Source organism: Mobula hypostoma, chromosome 3 (assembly GCF_963921235.1).
Source record: "Mobula hypostoma chromosome 3, sMobHyp1.1, whole genome shotgun sequence".
Lineage (NCBI taxonomy): Eukaryota > Metazoa > Chordata > Chondrichthyes > Myliobatiformes > Myliobatidae > Mobula > Mobula hypostoma.
Window position 1 is genome coordinate 124302195 of NC_086099.1, and position 17607 is coordinate 124319801.

Consider the following 17607-nt stretch of genomic DNA (forward strand, 5'->3'; position numbering starts at 1 on the left):
CTGCTGCGTTCACCAGCAACTTTGATGTGAGAAACCTGTGCTGCACAGTTTTTAAAGTGGAAAAGCAGTTGAACTGGAGCATTCCGCTCTCCTCACTTCAGAAGTCCGGGTCCAGTAGTCCGAACAAACATCACAAACTAGGATCTTCCTTGGTTGCAGTGGATGACCATGATGTCTTCTGTTCCTTGTTATGCGCTTCACTCTCCAGGGAGCATTGCAGAGCCGCCTTCCTGCATTGGAGCTCACTGTAGATCCAGTCCACCCAGTCTGCCAGAGCTGGCTTTGCACCGGGGTACGACACTGCCAGCTACCCCTACCTGGTCTATCCCATCTGTCGAAGCAGTGTGCTGGGGTGTGGCCGCTGTCGCACGCAAACAGCTACTTGGAGCCACAGGTGAGGGCTGGTATCCGGTAGGGACCAAAGGTGAGTGAGCTGCCCCAGAAAGGACACGACGAGCCCCTTCACCAGAGGTTTACCCTTGCCTGGACGCCCCATACACCCCACAGTTGTAGTACCATACGGAAAATTCACCTGTAGTGAGATTTTCAATCTTGCTTGTCTGAAGTACGGTTCTTAGTCACAGAATAACCAATTACATATCTCCAGCTGTTTAATGATCAACTCTCAGACCACAAATTTTATAGACATAGAACATAGAACATAGAACAGTACAGCACAGAACAAGCCCTTTGGCCCACAATGTAGTGCTGACCCTTAAACCCTGCCTCCCATATAACCCCCACCTTAAATTCCTCCATATACCTGTCGAGTAGTCTCTTAAATTTCACTAGTGTATCTGCCTCCACCACTGACTCAGGCAGTGCATTCCACACACCAACCACTCTCTGAGTAAAAAACCTTCCTCTAATATCCCCCTTGAACTTCCCACCCCTTACCTTAAAGCTATGTCCTCTTGTATTGAGCAGTGGTGCCCTGGGGAAGAGGCACTGGCTGTCCACTCTATCTATTCCTTTTAATATCTTGTATACCTCGATCACGTCTCTTCTCATCCTCCTCCTCTCCAGAGAATAAAGCCCTAGCTCCCTTAATCTCTGATCATAATCCATACTCTCTAAACCAGGCAGCATCCTGGTAAATCTCCTCTGTACCCTTTCCAATGCTTCCACGTCCTTCCTATAGTGAGGTGATCAGATCTGGACACAGTACTCCAAGTGTGGCCTAACCAGAGTTTTGCAGAGCTGAAACATTACCCCACGACTCTTAAACTCTATCCCTCGACTTATGAAAGCTACACTCCATAAGCTTTCTTAACTACCCTATCCACCTGTGAGGCAACTTTCAGGGATCTGTAGACATGTACCCCCAGATCCCTCTGCTCCTCCACACTACCAAGTATCCTGCCATTTACTTTGTACTCTGCCTTGTAGTTTGTCCTTCCAAAGTGTATCACCTCACACTTCTCCGGGTTGAACTCAATCTGCCACTTCTCAGCCCACTTCTGCATCCTATTAATGTCCCTCTGCAATCTATGACAATCCTCTACACTATCTACAACGCCGCCAACCTTTGTGTCGTCTGCAAACTTGCCAACCCACCCTTCTACTCCAACATCCAGGTTGTTAATAAAAATCACGAAAAGTAGAGATCCCAGACCTAATCCTTGTGGGACACCACTAGTCACAATCCTCCAATCCAAATGTACTCCCTCCACCACAACCCTCTGCTTTCTGCAGGCAAGCCAATTCTGAATCCACCTGGCCAAACTCCCCTGGATCCCATGCCTTCTGACATTCTGAATAAGCCTACCATGTGGAACTTTGTCAAATGCCTTACTAAAATCCATGTAGATCACATCTACTGCACTACCCTCATCTATATGCCTGGTCACCTCCTCAAAGAACTCTGTCAGGCTTGTTAGACATGATCTGCTCTTCATAAAGCCATGTTGACTGTCCCTGATCAGACCATGATTCTCTAAATGCCCATAGATCCTATCTCTAAGAATCTTTTCCAACAGCTTTCCCACCACATTGGTAAGGCTTACTGGTCTATAATCACACGGACTATCCCTACTACCTTTTTTGAACAAGGGGACAACATTCGCCTCCCTCCAATCCTCCGGTACCATTCCCGTGGACAATGAGGACATAAAGATCCTAGCCAGAGGCTCAGCAATCTCTTACCTCGCCTCGTGGAGCTGCCTGGGGAATATTCCGTCAGGCGCCGGGGACTTATCCGCCCTAATGTATCTTAACAACTCTAACACTTCCTCTCCCTTAAAATCAACATGCTCCAGAACATCAACCTTCTTCATATTGTCCTCACCGTCATCAAGGTCCCTCTCATTGGTGAATACCGAAGAGAAGCATTCATTGAGGACCTCGCTCACTTCCACAGCCTCCAGGCACATCTTCCCAGTGTTATCTCTAATCGGTCCTATCTTCACTCCTGTCATCCTTTTGTTCTTCACATAATTGAAGAATGCCTTGAAGTTTTCTTTTACCCTTCTTGCCCTTCTCAGCCCTTTCTTAAGCTCCTTTCTTGCTGCCCTATATTCCTCAATAGACCCATCTGATCCTTGCTTCCTAAACCTTTTGTATGCTGCCTTCTTCCACCTGACTAAATTCTTCACCTCACTTGTCACCCATGGTTCCTTCACTCTACCATTCCTTATCTTCCTCACCAGGACAAATTTATCCCTGACATCCTGAAAGAGATCTCTAAACATCGACCACATGTCCATAGCACATTTCCCTGCAAAAACATCATCCCAATTCACACCCGCAAGTTCTAGCCTTATAGCCTCATAATTTGCCCTTCCCCGATTAAAAATTTTCCTGTCCTCTCTGATTCTATCCTTTTCCATGATAGTGTTAAAGGCCAGGGTGGTCACTGTCTCCCAGATGCTCACCCACTGAGAGATATCTGACCTGACCCGGTTCATTACCTAGTACTAGATCTAGTATGGCATTCCCCCAGTCGGCCTGTCAACATACTGTGACAGGAATCTGTCCTGGACACACTTAACAAACTCTGCCCCATCTAAACCCTTGGAACTAATCAGGTACCAATCAATGTTAGGGAAGTTAAAGTCACCCATGATAACAACACTGTTATTTTTGCACCTTTCCAAAATCTGCCTCCCAATCTGCTCCTTGGTATCTCTGCTGCTACCAGAGGGCCTATAGAATACTCCCAAAAGAGTAACTGCTGCCTTTCTGTTCCTGACTTCCACCCATACTGACTCAAAAGAGGATCCTGCTACATTACCCACCCTTTCTGCAGTTGTAATAGTGTCCCTGACCAGTAATGCCACCCCTCCTCCCCTTTCTCCCCCCTCTCTATCCCTTTTAAAGCACTGAAATCCAGGAATATTGAGAATCCATTCCTGCCCTGGTTCCAGCCAAGTCTCTGTAATGGCCACTACATCATAATTCCATGTATGTATCCAAGCTCTCAGTTCATCACCTTTGTTCCTGATGCTTCTTGCATTGAAGTACACACACTTTAGCCCTTCTACCTTACTACCTTTACACCCTTTATTCTGTTTCTCTTTCCTCAAAGCCTCTTTATATGTTAGATCTGGCTTTATTCCATGCACTATTCTTACAGTTCTCGCATGACCTTTATCCTCCTCCACCTCACTATCTGCTCTGACACTCTGGTTCCACTCTCCCTGCAAATCCACTTTAAACCCCCCGGAGCAGCACCAGCAAACCTTCCCGCAAGGATGTTAGTCCCCCTCCAGTTCCCTGGAACAAGGTCCAATTGTTCAGAAACATGAAGCCCTCCCTCCTGCACCAGCTCCTTAGCCACGTATTTAGCTGCATTATCTTCCTATTTCTAGCCTCACTAGCACGTGGCATGGGTAGCAATCCTGAGATTGCAACCCTGGAGGTCCTGTCCTTCAACTTTGCACATAACTCCTTAAATTCTGTTTGCAGGACCTCCTCCTCCTTTCTATCCACGTCATTGGTCCCTACATGGACCACGACATCTGGCTGCTCACCCTCCCTCTTGAGAATACTGAGAACTCGATCCGAGATATCACGAACCCTGGCACCAGGGAGGCAACAGACCATCCGGGATTCTCGATCACTTCCACAGAACCTCTTATCTTTCCCCCTAACTATCGAATCCCCTATCACTACTGCTTTCTTCTTTTCCCTCCTTCCCTTCTGAGCTGAGGGTCCAGTCTCGGTGCCAGAGACGCAACCACTGCAACTAGTCCCTGGTAGATCATCGCCACCAACAGGAACCAAAATGGTATACTTATTATTGATGGGAATGGCCACAGGGGTGCTCTGCTCATTCTGTCTATTCCCCTTCCCTCTCCTGACAGTCACCCAGCTACCTGATTATTCAGATTATTATCTGAATGGTGGCCGATTAGGAAAAGGGGAGGTGCAACGAGACCTGGGTGTCATTATACACCAGTCATTGAAAGTGGGCATGCAGGTACAGCAGGCGGTGAAAAAGGCGAATGGTATGCTGGCATTTATAGCGAGAGGATTCGAGTACAGGAGCAGGGAGGTACTACTGCAGTTGTACAAGGCCTTGGTGAGACCACACCTGGAGTATTGTGTGCAGTTTTGGTCCCCTAATCTGAGGAAAGACATCTTTGCCATAGAGGGAGTACAAAGAAGGTTCACCAGATTGATTCCTGGGATGGCAGGACTTTCATATGAAGAAAGACTGGATGAACTGGGCTTGTACTCGTTGGAATTTAGAAGATTGAGGGGGGATCTGATTGAAACGTATAAGATCCTAAAGGGATTGGACAGGCTAGATGCAGGAAGATTGTCCCTGATGTTGGGGAAGTCCAGAACGAGGGGTCACAGTTTGAGGATAGAGGGGATGCCTTTTAGGACCGAGATTAGGAAAAACTTCTTCACACAGAGAGTGGTAAATCTGTGGAATTCTCTGCCACAGCAAACTGTTGAGGCCAGTTCATTGGCTATGTTTAAGAGGGAGTTAGCTATGGCCCTTGTGGCTACAGGGGTCAGGGGGTATGGAGGGAAGGCTGGGGCGGGGTTCTGAGTTGGATGATCAGCCATGATCATAATAAATGGCGATGCAGGCTCGAAGGGCCGAATGGCCTACTCCTGCACCTATTTTCTATGTTTTCTATGTTACCTGCCTCCTGACTTTTAGGGGTGACTATCTCCCTGAAACTCCTGTCTATTTCTGCCTCTGCCTCACCAATGATCCGAAGTTCATCCAGCTCCAGCTCCAGTTCCCTAACACGGTTTGTCAGGAGCTGCAGCTGGATGCACCTTTTACAGGTGTAGTCATCAGGGACAATTGTGCTGTCCCTGACTTCCCACATACAGCATACGGAGCACTCGACTGCCCTAACTGCTGCCTCCATTACCTACTCCTAAGTTAATTAGATTAATTAAAGGAGCTTACCCGACCTTACCTCACTGGGAGCAGGCTCGTCCTCAGCCTCTGCTCACCGAAGCCCCTCGAGACAAAGCCTTCCTACTCTGTCTCCCACTACTCCATCAGCCGCTGCAATGTCACCCGCTCCGTTAATCTGCTCACTTTTTAAATTCTCTCGCTGTTCTCACAGGCCGACCTTCATGTGCCTGCGCAGTCATGCTCCATTCAAACTGCCGAAGAAATGACCTTCCCCTTCTCAATCAGCTCACTTTTTAAACTCTCCCGTTGTCTGACAGGCTGACCTTCACGCGGTTGCGCAATCGTGCCCCATTCAAACTGGCGAAGAAATTATCCTCCCTGAGACCTGTGACCTCACCCTCCCCTTCCCCACCCCAAAACCCCGACCTCAAATATAACTTCAAACACGAGAAAGTCTTCAGATACTGGAAATCCAAAGCAGCACACACAAAATGCTGGAAGAACTCAGCAGGTCAGGCAGCATCTGTGGAAATGAATAAACAGTCAATGTTTCAGGCCGAGACCCTTCTTCAGGACTGGAAAGGAAGGGGGAAGATGACAGAATAAAAAGTTGAGGGGAGGGGAAGGAGGACAAGCTCGATGATGATAGGTGAAGCCAGGTGGGTGGGAAAAATGGAAGGCTGGAGAGGAAGGAATCTGATAAGAGAGGAGAGAAGAGATAGGAGAAAGGGAAGGAGGAGGGGACCCGGGGGAGGTGATAAGCAGGTGAGAAGAGGTCAGAGTGGGAAATCAAAGAAGAGAAGAAGGGGAGAGGAAAACTCATTTACCGGAAGGAGAAATGGATATTCATGCCATCGGGTTGGATGCTATCGAAACAGAATATAAGGTGCAGCTCCTCCACCCTGAGGGTGGCCCCATTTTGACACAAGAGGAGGCCATGGACCAATATGTCAGAACAGGACTGGGAATGGGAATTAAAATGTTTGGCCACCGGGAAGTTCTGCTTTTGGCAGATGAGGCGGAAGTGCTCGATATACCTCATATGTTTGATGCTTCATATGCGTGAGACTTCATGTGTGCTTGGAGCACCTTGTACTGGTCAGGCATGGGGTCATTTCCAGATGCTGTTGTTGATCTCTGGCAAGTCGCACACTCACTGAGCGGTGGAGTCACCCATAGTTCATAATCAAGGAGAGGAGACTTCATACACTCTCCTTTCAGACTAGACTCAACCAGAATTGGTCAAAGTTCATGCTTTCACGGGCAAGGCTTATGCTCTTTCAGAGAATTCCCTCCTTTCAGGAGTAGTTGACTATAGGCCTGCTCACTCTCATTGGCCCATGTTGTGGCCCACGTCTCTCTGAGTTTATGATGTATATAACAGACCAGGATTAAAATTAAGGTGGGTGGGTTAGTTAGTTTGCAGATGATACCAAGCTTGATGGAGTTGTGGATAGTGTAGAAGACTGGCAAAGAATACAACGTGATATAGATCAGTGGAAGATATGGGCAGAGAAATGGGGTTTAACGCAGATAAATGTGAGGTGTTGCGCCTTGGTAGGGCAAAACCATTCACAGTGTTGCTGAGCAGAGAGATGTTGGGGCTCAGGTTCATCGCTCCATGAAAGTGGTTACACAGGTCGATAAGGTGGTTAAGGCTTATGGAATGCTTGCTTTTATTAGTTGAGGCACTGAGTTCAAAAGTCAAGAAGTTATGTTGCAATTTTATACAATTCTGGTTAATTCTGGCCACATCTGGAGGCTTGCATACTGTTCCGGTCGCCCCACTATAGGAGAGGTGTTGAGGCTTTGGAGAGGGTGCAGTGAAGTTTACCAGGATGCTGCCTGGTTTAGAGGGCATGTGCTATCATGAGAGGCTGGACAAAGTTGGGTTGTTTTCCCCGGAGTGGTAGAGGGCTGATGGGAGATCTGATAGAGGTTTATATGATTCTGAGAAGCATAGACAGAGTAGAGGGGCAGTATCTTTTCCCAGGGTCGAAATGTCTAATACCAAAGAGCATACATTGAAGATGAGAGAGGGCAAGTTCAAAGGGGGTGTGAGGGGTTAACTTTTTACTCAGAGAGTAGTGGATGCCTGGAATGTGCAGCCTAGGGTGGTGAGTAGAAGCAAATACATTACAGGGCATATGGAGGCCAAGTGGGAGGGGACGGTTAGATTGATCTCAGAGCAGGTTAAGTGGTTGGAACAACATCTTGGGCCAAAGGGCCTGTACCATGTTGTAATGTTGTAAAAGAGACGATTCCTTGTCATAGTCATAGTCATAGTCATACTTTATTGATCCCGGGGGAAATCGCTTTTCATTACAGTTGCACCTTAAATAATTAAATAGTGATAAAATCATAAATAATTAAATAGTAATATGTAAATTATGCCAGGAAATAAGTCCAGGACCTGCCTATTGGCTCATATTGGCTCAATATGCACATGAATATGAGGAAGCTGGAGGAATATGGACATTGTGTAGGCAGGAGGGGTTATTTTTTGTCTTTTTTTTAATTTACTTTTTAGCTGGTTCGGAACAACACTGTGGGTCAAAGGGTCTGGGTTCTATATTTGTATCTATGTTCTACCACCACCCCTGACAGGGTATTCCATGCACCCACCACTCTCTGTGTCAGAAACTTACCTCTGACATCCCCTCTGTACTTTCCTCTCATCATCTTAAAATTATGCCCACTTGTATTAGCCATTCCCATGTTAAGAAAATGTCTCTGGCTGTTCACTCAACCTATGTCTTTTATCATCTTGTACACCTCTATCAAGTCGCTTCTCATCCTCCTTCATCCCAGAGAGAAATCTGTAGCTCGCTCAACCATTCCTCATAAGACATGCTCTCTAATCTAGGCATCATCCTGGTCAATCTCCTGCGTTCTCTCTCTAAAGGCTTCTACATCCATTCAACAATGAGGTGACCAGATCGGAACACTATATTCCAAGTGTGATCTAACCAGGATTTTACAGAGCTGCAACATTACCTCAATCTCCTGACTAATGAAGGCCAACACACCATACACCTTCTTGACAACCCTACAAACTAACATGGCAACTTTGAGGATCTATGGACATGGATGCAAAGATTCCCCTGTTCCTCCACACTGTTAAGGATCCTGCCATTAACCCTGTATTCTGCCTTTAAATTCAACCTTCCAGAGTAAACCACGTCTCACGTTTCTCATCTGCCACTTCTCAGCCCAGCTCTGCATCATATCAGTCCTCCATTGTAACTTTTAGCCACCTTCTGCAGTATCCATGATTCCACCAACCTTTCTGTCATTTGCAAACTGAACAACCCATGCTTCCACTTCTCCGTCTAGGTCACAAGTAATCACAAAGAGCAGGGTCTCAGAACAGATCCTTGTGGAACACCATTGGTCACCGATCTCCAGGCAGAAAACTCTCAGTCTACAACCCACGCTGCCTTCTGTAGACAAACCAATTCTGTATCTACATGGCCAAGTTTCCCTGGATCCCATGCCTTCTGACTTATGGAATGAGCCTACCATGGGGAACCTCAACAAACACCTTACTAAAATCCATATACACCACATCCACTGCTCTACCTTTGTCAATGTGCTTTGTCACATCCTCAAAGAATTCAATCAGGCTCGGGAGACATGGCCTGACCCTTACAAAGCCATGCTAACGCTCCCTAATTAGACTATGCTTCTCCAAATGCTCGTAAAACCTGTCTTTAAGAATCTTCTCCAATAATTTGCCCACCACTGAAGTAAGACTCACTGATCTATAATTCTCAGGGTTATCCAGACTCCCATTCTCGAACAAACAAATAACATTTACCACTCTCCAATCACCTAGTACTAGTCCAGTCATCATCATAGCTTGTCACACCAGATAGCCAGCCACTCTAGTGTTGTTGAGTAGTTCAGTGTCAACTAAATCAGGTGAGAGTGGGCAGTTATGCAGAACGTGTTCAACGTTCTGCACCCTTTCGCCACACTCACAGGATTCGCTGGTCTTTAAACCCCACTTCACCATATTGTCTCCCGTCCTACAAACTCCCACTCTCGCTCTGTTGAGTGTCCAGTGACCAGTGAGAATGCAAAGATCATCACCAACAGTGCAGCCATCTCTTCCCTCGCTTCCCGTAGTAACCTGGGATATATATTTTCCAAGTCCTGGGAATTTATCTATCTTAATTTTTTTCAAAAGTTCCTGCACATCTCGTTTCTCAATGCTGCCATCTTCTAGAACTTCAAATTATATTCCCGAATGACAGAAATATTTCAAAACAGCTTGAAGATTTTAAATTCAGGGATAGGTTGTATTTTTGTTAGCTATTTTGTGGGTAGGACCTTGTTCTGGCTGCTCCAGATGACGGGATTAACATGTACATCTTGCCAGTGTACTGGGCCTCATGATTAGCAGTGGGGGTTATCACTTTTCAACGAGTTGATAGACAGATAAACAATTTTCCAGTAGGTCAGCAGTGGATGTGGATGTCTTGATGATGGCAGGAATTTCTGGCACAACAACCCTGGGAGGTTGCACATTGAATATTTACTGACTTCCCTGACGTGCTTGTTGCTTTCCACAGTGGATCCTGAGAATGAAACTCCCTCCTCAAAGTAGCTGCAGTTAATAAACTCTCCTTTAATGGTGGCTCTTCTTACGTTTTATAAAGGATAGGAAACACATAAAGTGAAGGCCCTAGATACAAGATCACACTTCCTTGTCCAAGGCAGCTAACTGTGACAGAAAAATAATGCAGAAAGGAAAATGGCAGATGATGAGTTTCAATATTGGCTTTCTGTGAACCTCTGGGTCTGATGGTCTAATGAACAGAGGGGAGTGCCGTGCACATTTGGACATCACTTCAGGGGTTTTCACTGCGACCCAGTGGGAGACGTGTGGGTTGTTAGATTGATTTTCTCATTGTAAACATGCTCCTAGGATGTAGTTGTGTAGATGAACCTTGGAGGGGAGGTGGGGTAGATAGAGGAGGGGATTAATGAGTGTGCGGGGAGAATTAAACACATGGGATTGATGTAAATAGTAGCTGATGTTTGTATTGAACTCAATGGGTCTAGAAAAGCTTTACTCTAGTACTGCACCATTGAATATGGAGCATAATGTGATAATGACCATTTCTGAGTTGCTTTGATTCCCGGTGGAAAATTCAGACAAGTACTTTCAAGTGACAGTCACACTAGTGATAGACACACTTACGTGTCAGATTCCTTGTCACATGCACTATTTCTGACTTTTTGATATCTTGAAGTCTTTGCTGGAGAAATTGGACATTTTGGGAGCTCCTGGAGTCGCATCCAAACAGCTTCAGGAAAGCATGGGGGAAATTAAAGCAAAGATACATTGTTTCAGAAAGAAATCTTTCATCAGCCTCATTTTCCTTTTTTTGCATTTAGTTAAAAAGACAGATGCGTTGGGAAGATGTGCAGGGTAGCACAACGCTCTTCAGTACAAGCAACCCAGGTTCGATTCCCGCCACACTCCGAAGACATACTGTTTTCAGGTTAACTGGTCTCTGTAAAGTGTCCCGTGATTACACCGGGATTAAATTGGGGGATTGCTGGGCAGGGCAGCTCGAAGGGTGGGAAGGGCCCACTCTGCTCTGTACCTCAGTAAACAAATAAATAAATAACGGTAACGTGAGGATTAAGAAGAGCCATCTGTGATTGACGGGACAAATAGTGGTGTCCTAGCTACAGTTTATTTTGAGCTGGAAGTCCTCTCTACCCTTGCTCCCTTATTTGGTGGGTGAGGCATTTTAACGCTGCAGGGATTTCTCTCCTGCTCAGTGAAGAGCTTGCTGTCAGACAGTGCACATCCCACTGGCCTGTACTGTCTAAACATGGCCGAAAACAAGACTGAAGCAGCAAATGAGGAAGTTGACAGTAAGGACAAAGTAGAGGGCAAAGAAAATGCTGAAGTCGTCGACCTGGGGCCTTTTGAAATCGTCATCGGGTGAGTGTCAAGCTGCTTTCCACAAAGTGGTGGCATGTTAGTGAGGAAGGAAAACGTAGATATAAATTTGACAAAAATGTCTCTAAAGTTGACTATCTAATTTTTCCATGCTGATAAAGGGATTAATACAATATTTATCAGACATAGATTCACACAGGGCAAGAAACCTTCCACTGAGTCTGCACTAATCATCAAGCACTAATCCCATTTCATCCTCTCCACATTCCTGACAAACCCCCTCAGATCTGCTCACTCATCAACATGCCGGGGACGATCTACAGAGGCAAATTAATATACCAACATGCATGTCTTAGAGCAGTGCAAGGAAACCGGAGAACTCTCAGGAAACCCATCGCCATGAGGAGGACTTGCGGGCTCTATCTATATAGCACCTGAAATCAGCATTGAACCTGGGCCACTGGGGAGCTGTAAGACACAGCAAGCAGTTTTACCACTGTGTCGTTCCATCTATGCTCCACAAAACTCATCACAAGAAAAATACCTGATCTAAGATGAAGAAGCTACAGGGAAAGTTAATCAGTCACGAGCAAAAAGCAGAATCTATTTCAGAGAGTGATACGTGTAATTAAATGGAGTATGACAAGCTCATGTTAAAAAACATTGCAGTCATCGTATTCAGTGGCCTGGTTAGTGGACAGTCCAACTTGTCTTCTACTTCAGCACAGATAGTAACTGAATTAAAACAACTTAATACTTTCATTCACTGATGACAGCAGCCTCAAAGTACTGTATCTTCATATGTCTATGAGTTCAAACTTCTGGACGCTATTATTTTTTGTCTCAGTAGGCGAAGATTGGTTTATTGAGTATGCACAGCCAGCACACAGCTTTCCCTTCCAGAAGCTCTTATAAGGAAATTTTGGACATGCTGCCTCATAACTTAACAGTCTGTGATGGACATCACATCTGCAGTGTTCTCATAGATGTTGCCAATTAGAGATTCATGGCAGGACATATATTCTGGAAAAATTGCCTTCATAGAATATATCTAATAAATAAATCTGTAGCGTTGCATTTGTGCAAAGTGTGTACAAATATGAGTATATCTGAGTGTGTGTATATATATATATATAGAGAGGGATAGATAGATAGATAGACAGCTATAGATAGATAGTGTATAATATATATTTTCCACAAAATAATAAATCCTATCGTAAGAACTTCAGGGTATTTATGATAAGTGTGATTATAACTATATAAAGATGAAAAGGCTATTTGTGTGTAATCCAATACATGTTTAATTAGATATAAATGTACGCACCAAGAACAGAGGTTCTTCCCTGCTTTTTCACAAACTTAATAAATCTAGAAAATCAGCAATACAGTCTTCAGCTGACTTGCAGATTTTGAGCAAGATTCTTCATCTACTAAATAGGCCAGTTTTTGACTTACTTCTAAAGTAAAACACAATGAAGATGGTGGAAATTTGAAAGGAAAAGACTTTTGTACCTCAGTTTCAGCAATGTGTTTTTTTCCTTCCTCTGTAAATCATTCATCTCCTATTTACATTACAGACAGATTAACTACATCAGCAAACCTTTACCACCCCCTCTCAGCCTGCAGCAAAACCAACTGTGCATTCGGTCACTGCCTTCTCACAAACATTCTCTTTGTTCTCTCCACACCTCCAATTTAAACGGTTTTAAACTTTTCCACGCTTTGATAAAGGGTTCATCAAATATTAACTTTATTTCTCTCTCCACAAAGGCTGCATAATCTGCTGTGCACTTTTTGAAATGTTCTCTTTTAATCAACAATTATCCCTGTTATTTATCAGGATTAATGTCTTCTTTAATTTACTTCCACAGGGATAGCGACAAAATTTGTAGATAAACAAGGATGCATAGATTCAGTTGCTAGGGGTGTGAGTAGGGTGCTAAGTGGTCTATGAAATTTCAGAACGTTCTGGAATTACTAAAATGCATTCAATGTGATTATAACTAATTAGATTAGATTATGAGGACACTCTGTCCTCGCTAATTGTTATTTAGTAATGCATGCATTGAGAAATGATACAATGTTCCTCCAGTATGATATCATAGAAACACAAGACAGACCAAGACTAAAACTGCCAAAAATCATATAATTATAACATATAGTTACAACAGTGCAAAGCAATACCGTAATTTGATAAAGACCAGATCGTGGGCAGGGTAAAAAAAGTCTCAAAGTCCCGATAACCCCATCATCTCACGCAGATGGTAGAAGGGAGAAACTCTCCCTGCCATGAACCTCCAAGCACCGCAAACTTGCCGATGCAGCACTCTGGAAGCACCTGGCCGCAGCGGACTCTGAGTCCGTCCGAAAGCTTTGAGCCTCCGACCAGCTCTCCAACACCGAGCACCGAGCACCATCTCTGCCGAGCGCTTCAACCCGGACCCAGCCACCAAGCAACAGGCAAAGCCGAGGATTTGGGGCCTTCCCCTCCGGAGATTCTCAATTGCACAGTAGCAGCGGCAGCGAAACAGGCATTTCAGAAGTTTCTCCAGATCTTCCTCTGTGCTTCTCTTTGTCCGTCTCTATCAAATCAGGATTGTGCACGGTGTCCTACTTGACAGATAACAGATATTCATTCCAGAGTGGCCGCTGCACGTTGCGTCAAGCCATCATCTTCTTTTCTCTTCAATTATAGTTGAAGGATTGTTTCCATGTGTTTATAATAAGGCAGGAAATTTAATGAACACTGGAAATTTTGGTTACCTGATGAGTTAAAAACACTGGTTGCTCATGTTAGTGAAATTAATTGAATTGACCTTATTCCATACATCTTTCACATACATGAGGAGTAAAAATCTTTAGTTACGTCTCCGTCTAAATATGCACTGTGCAATCATAGTAATTTATAATAATTTATAATAAATAGAACAGTCAATGGAACATAGAAATGCACTCATATCAGCATGAGTTAATCAGTTTGATGGCCTGGTGGAAGAAGCTGTCCCGGAGACTGTTAGTCCTGGTATTTATGCTGCGGTACCGTTTCCCGGATGGTAGCAGCTGGAATAGATTATGGTTGGGGTGACTCGGGTCCCCAATGATCCTACAGGCCCTTTTTACACACCTGTCTTTGTAAATGTCCTGAATCATGGGAACATATATGTCATGTGGGTCTTATTGTTAGTGAACTAAGCCTGGGATAATATTCCAGAAAGAATAATCTTCAGATGTATTAGTGGGTTCAGTCTTTTTCTTTAATAATAATAAACATATTTTATTGAGAGAGATCTCACACACAAAAAATAATCACAGCTCAGTGACCATTAACTTTTCAGATTTACACAAGCAGCCAGTCCAGAGTGTGATGTCCATGCAGTTTATAAGATTGTTATTTCAACCCTTTTCACTGTCATTCATCACTTCCACCATGAACTGTGAACGGCAGTACTGCTGGACAGAAAAGGCAAACCAAGAGCACTTTACTCGTCCCATATGAACGTGTTAATGGTAAATGGAAACATGAAGTAAAACTGCAGATGCTGGAAATATGAAACATAATACAAAATGCTAGAAACAATCAGCACGTCAGGCAGCATCGCCAGAAAGTCACTTTGTTTATGTTAAAGACAAATCTTTTTAATTAAGTTGATTGAGCTCTTTGGCAAGGAGGTCTAAGGTAGTGAGGTTGATGCTTATTACTATTTGAAAGTACTTGATAAAATGTCACACAGGAGGCTGAAGATGACTGCAGAATTAAGGGAAAGGTGACTGAATGGATTCCGATTTGGTCTAGATCAGGGGTTCCCAACCATTTTATGCCACAGAATTGTGAACCCCAGGCTAGGAGCCCCTGATCTAGATGGTCAAAAGCAAATGTAGAGACACAACAGTTAATCAACACACATAAAAGTTGCCTGTGAACGCAGCAGGCCAAGCAGCATCTCTAGGAAGAGGTGCAGTCGACGTTTCAGGCTGAGACCCTTCGTCAGGAATGGTCTCGGCCTGAGCCGTCGACTGCACCTCTTCCTAGAGATGCTGCTTGGCCTGCTGCGTTCACCAGCAACTTTTCTGTGTGTTGCTTGAATTTCCAGCATCTGCAGAATTCCTGTTGTTTGCATTTTTAAACACAACAGTTAATACTGGCCAAGTAATCCAGAGGCTTGGATTAACTATCATGGTAGGCTGTGGATTTACTTCAGCTAATAATCTTGAATTTCCAAGTTTAAAGTTCAAAGTATATTTTATTATCCAAGTAAATATATGTCACCATATTCACTTTCCTGTGCGCATTCTCAATAAATCTATGGAATAGTAACTATAGCAGGATCAATGAAAGACCAACCAGAGTGCAGAAGACAACAAACTGTGCAAATGTAAATATAAATAAATAGCAATAAATAACAAGAACATGAGCTAACAAGATACAGAGAACTTAGAAACATAGAAACATAGAAAATAGGTGCAGGAGTAGGCCATTCGGCCCTTCGAGCCTGCACCGCCATTTATTATGATCATGGCTGATCATCCAACTCAGTACCCCGCCCCAGCCTTCCCTCCATACCCCCTGATCCCTGTAGCCACAAGGGCCATATCTAACTCCCTCTTAAATATAGCCAATGAACTGGCCTCAACTGTTTCCTGTGGCAGAGAATTCCACAGATTCACCACACTCTGTGTGAAGAAGTTTTTCCTAATCTCGGTCCTAAAAGGCTTCCCCTTTATCCTCAAACTGTGACCCCTTGTTCTGGACTTCCCCAACATTGGGAACAATCTTCCTGCATCAAGTCTGTCCAATCCCTTTAGGATTTTATACGTTTCAATCAGATCCCCCCTCAATCTTCTAAATTCCAACGAGTACAAGCCCAGTTCATCCAGACTTTCTTCATATGAAAGTCCTGCCATCCCAGGAATCAATCTGGTGAACCTTCTTTGTACTCCCTCTATGGCAAGGATGTCTTTCCTCAGATTAGGGGACCAAAACTCACACAATACTCCAGGTGTGGTCTCACCAAGGCCTTGTACAACTGCAGTAGTACCTCCCTGCTCCTGTACTCGAATCCTCTCGCTATAAATGCCAGCATACCATTCGCCTTTTTCACCGCCTGCTATACCTGCATGCCCACTTTCAATGACTGGTGTATAATGACACCCAGGTCTCGTTGCACCTCCCCTTTTCTTAATCGGCCACCATTCAGATAGTAATCTGCTTTCCTATTTTTGCCACCAAAGTGGATAACTTCACATTTATCCACATTAAATTGCATCTGCCATGAATTTGCCCACTCACCCAACCTATCCAAGTCACTCTGCATCCTCTTAGCATCCTCCTCACAGCTAATACTGCCACCCAGCTTCGTGTCATCCGCAAACTTGGAGATGCTGCATTTAATTCCCTCATCCAAGTCATTAATATATATTGTAAACAACTGGGGTCCCAGCACTGAGTCTTGCGGTACCCCACTAGTCACCGCCTGCCATTCTGAAAAGGTCCCGTTTATTCCCACTCTTTGCTTCCTGTCTGCTAACCAATTCTCCATCCACATCAATACCTTACCCCCAGTACCGTGTGCTTTAAGTTTGCACAGTAATCTCCTGTGTGGGACCTTGTCAAAAGCCTTTTGAAAATCCAAATATACCACATCCACTGGTTCTCCCCTATCCACTCTACTGGTTACATCCTCAAAAAATTCTATGAGATTCGTCAGACATGATTTTCCTTTCACAAATCCATGCTGACTCTGTCCGATGATTTCACCGCTTTCCAAATGTGCTGTTATCACATCTTTGATAACTGACTCCAGCAGTTTCCCCACCACCGACGTTAGGCTAACCGGTCTATAATTCCCTGGTTTCTCTCTCCCTCCTTTTTTAAAAAGTGGGGTTACATTAGCCACCCTCCAATCCTCAGGAACCAGTCCAGAATCTAATGAGTTTTGAAAAATTATCACTAATGCATCCACTATTTCTTGGGCTACTTCCTTAAGCACTCTAGGATGCAGACCATCTGGCCCTGGGGATTTATCTGCCTTCAATCCTTTCAATTTACCTAACACCACTTCCCTACTAACAAGTATTTCGCTCAGTTCCTCCATCTCACTGGACCCTCTGTCCCCTACTATTTCTGGAAGATTATTTATGTCCTCCTTAGTGAAGACAGAACCAAAGTAATTATTCAATTGGTCTGCCATGTCCTTGCTCCCCATAATCAATTCACCTGTTTCTGTCTGTAGGGGACCTACATTTGTCTTTACCAGTCTTTTCCTTTTTACATATCTATAAAAGCTTTTACAGTCCGTTTTTATGTTCCCTGCCAGTTTTCTCTCATAATCTTTTTTCCCCTTCCTAATTAAGCCCTTTG

The 17607-nt window shown here is 44.3% G+C and overlaps 1 protein-coding gene across 5 annotated transcripts in view; it reads left to right on the forward strand.

Moving 5' to 3' along the window:
• Window positions 1–341: 341 nt before the first annotated feature.
• Window positions 342–17607, forward strand: part of apobec2a (apolipoprotein B mRNA editing enzyme, catalytic polypeptide-like 2a) — a 48228-nt gene continuing 30962 nt past the window's right edge. The window contains exon 1 of one of the 5 annotated variants that reach the window (XM_063043712.1): window positions 342–394. Coding sequence is in view for 1 of the 5 variants with exons in the window: in XM_063043710.1 (XP_062899780.1) it covers window positions 11179–11291 (113 nt within the window). In the remaining 4 variants the exon portion in view is untranslated. Of the gene's footprint in view, window positions 395–11050; window positions 11292–17607 lie in introns of those variants that run through there. The other 4 variants (XR_010017400.1, XR_010017399.1, XM_063043710.1 and 1 more) reach the window with 4 other exon arrangements.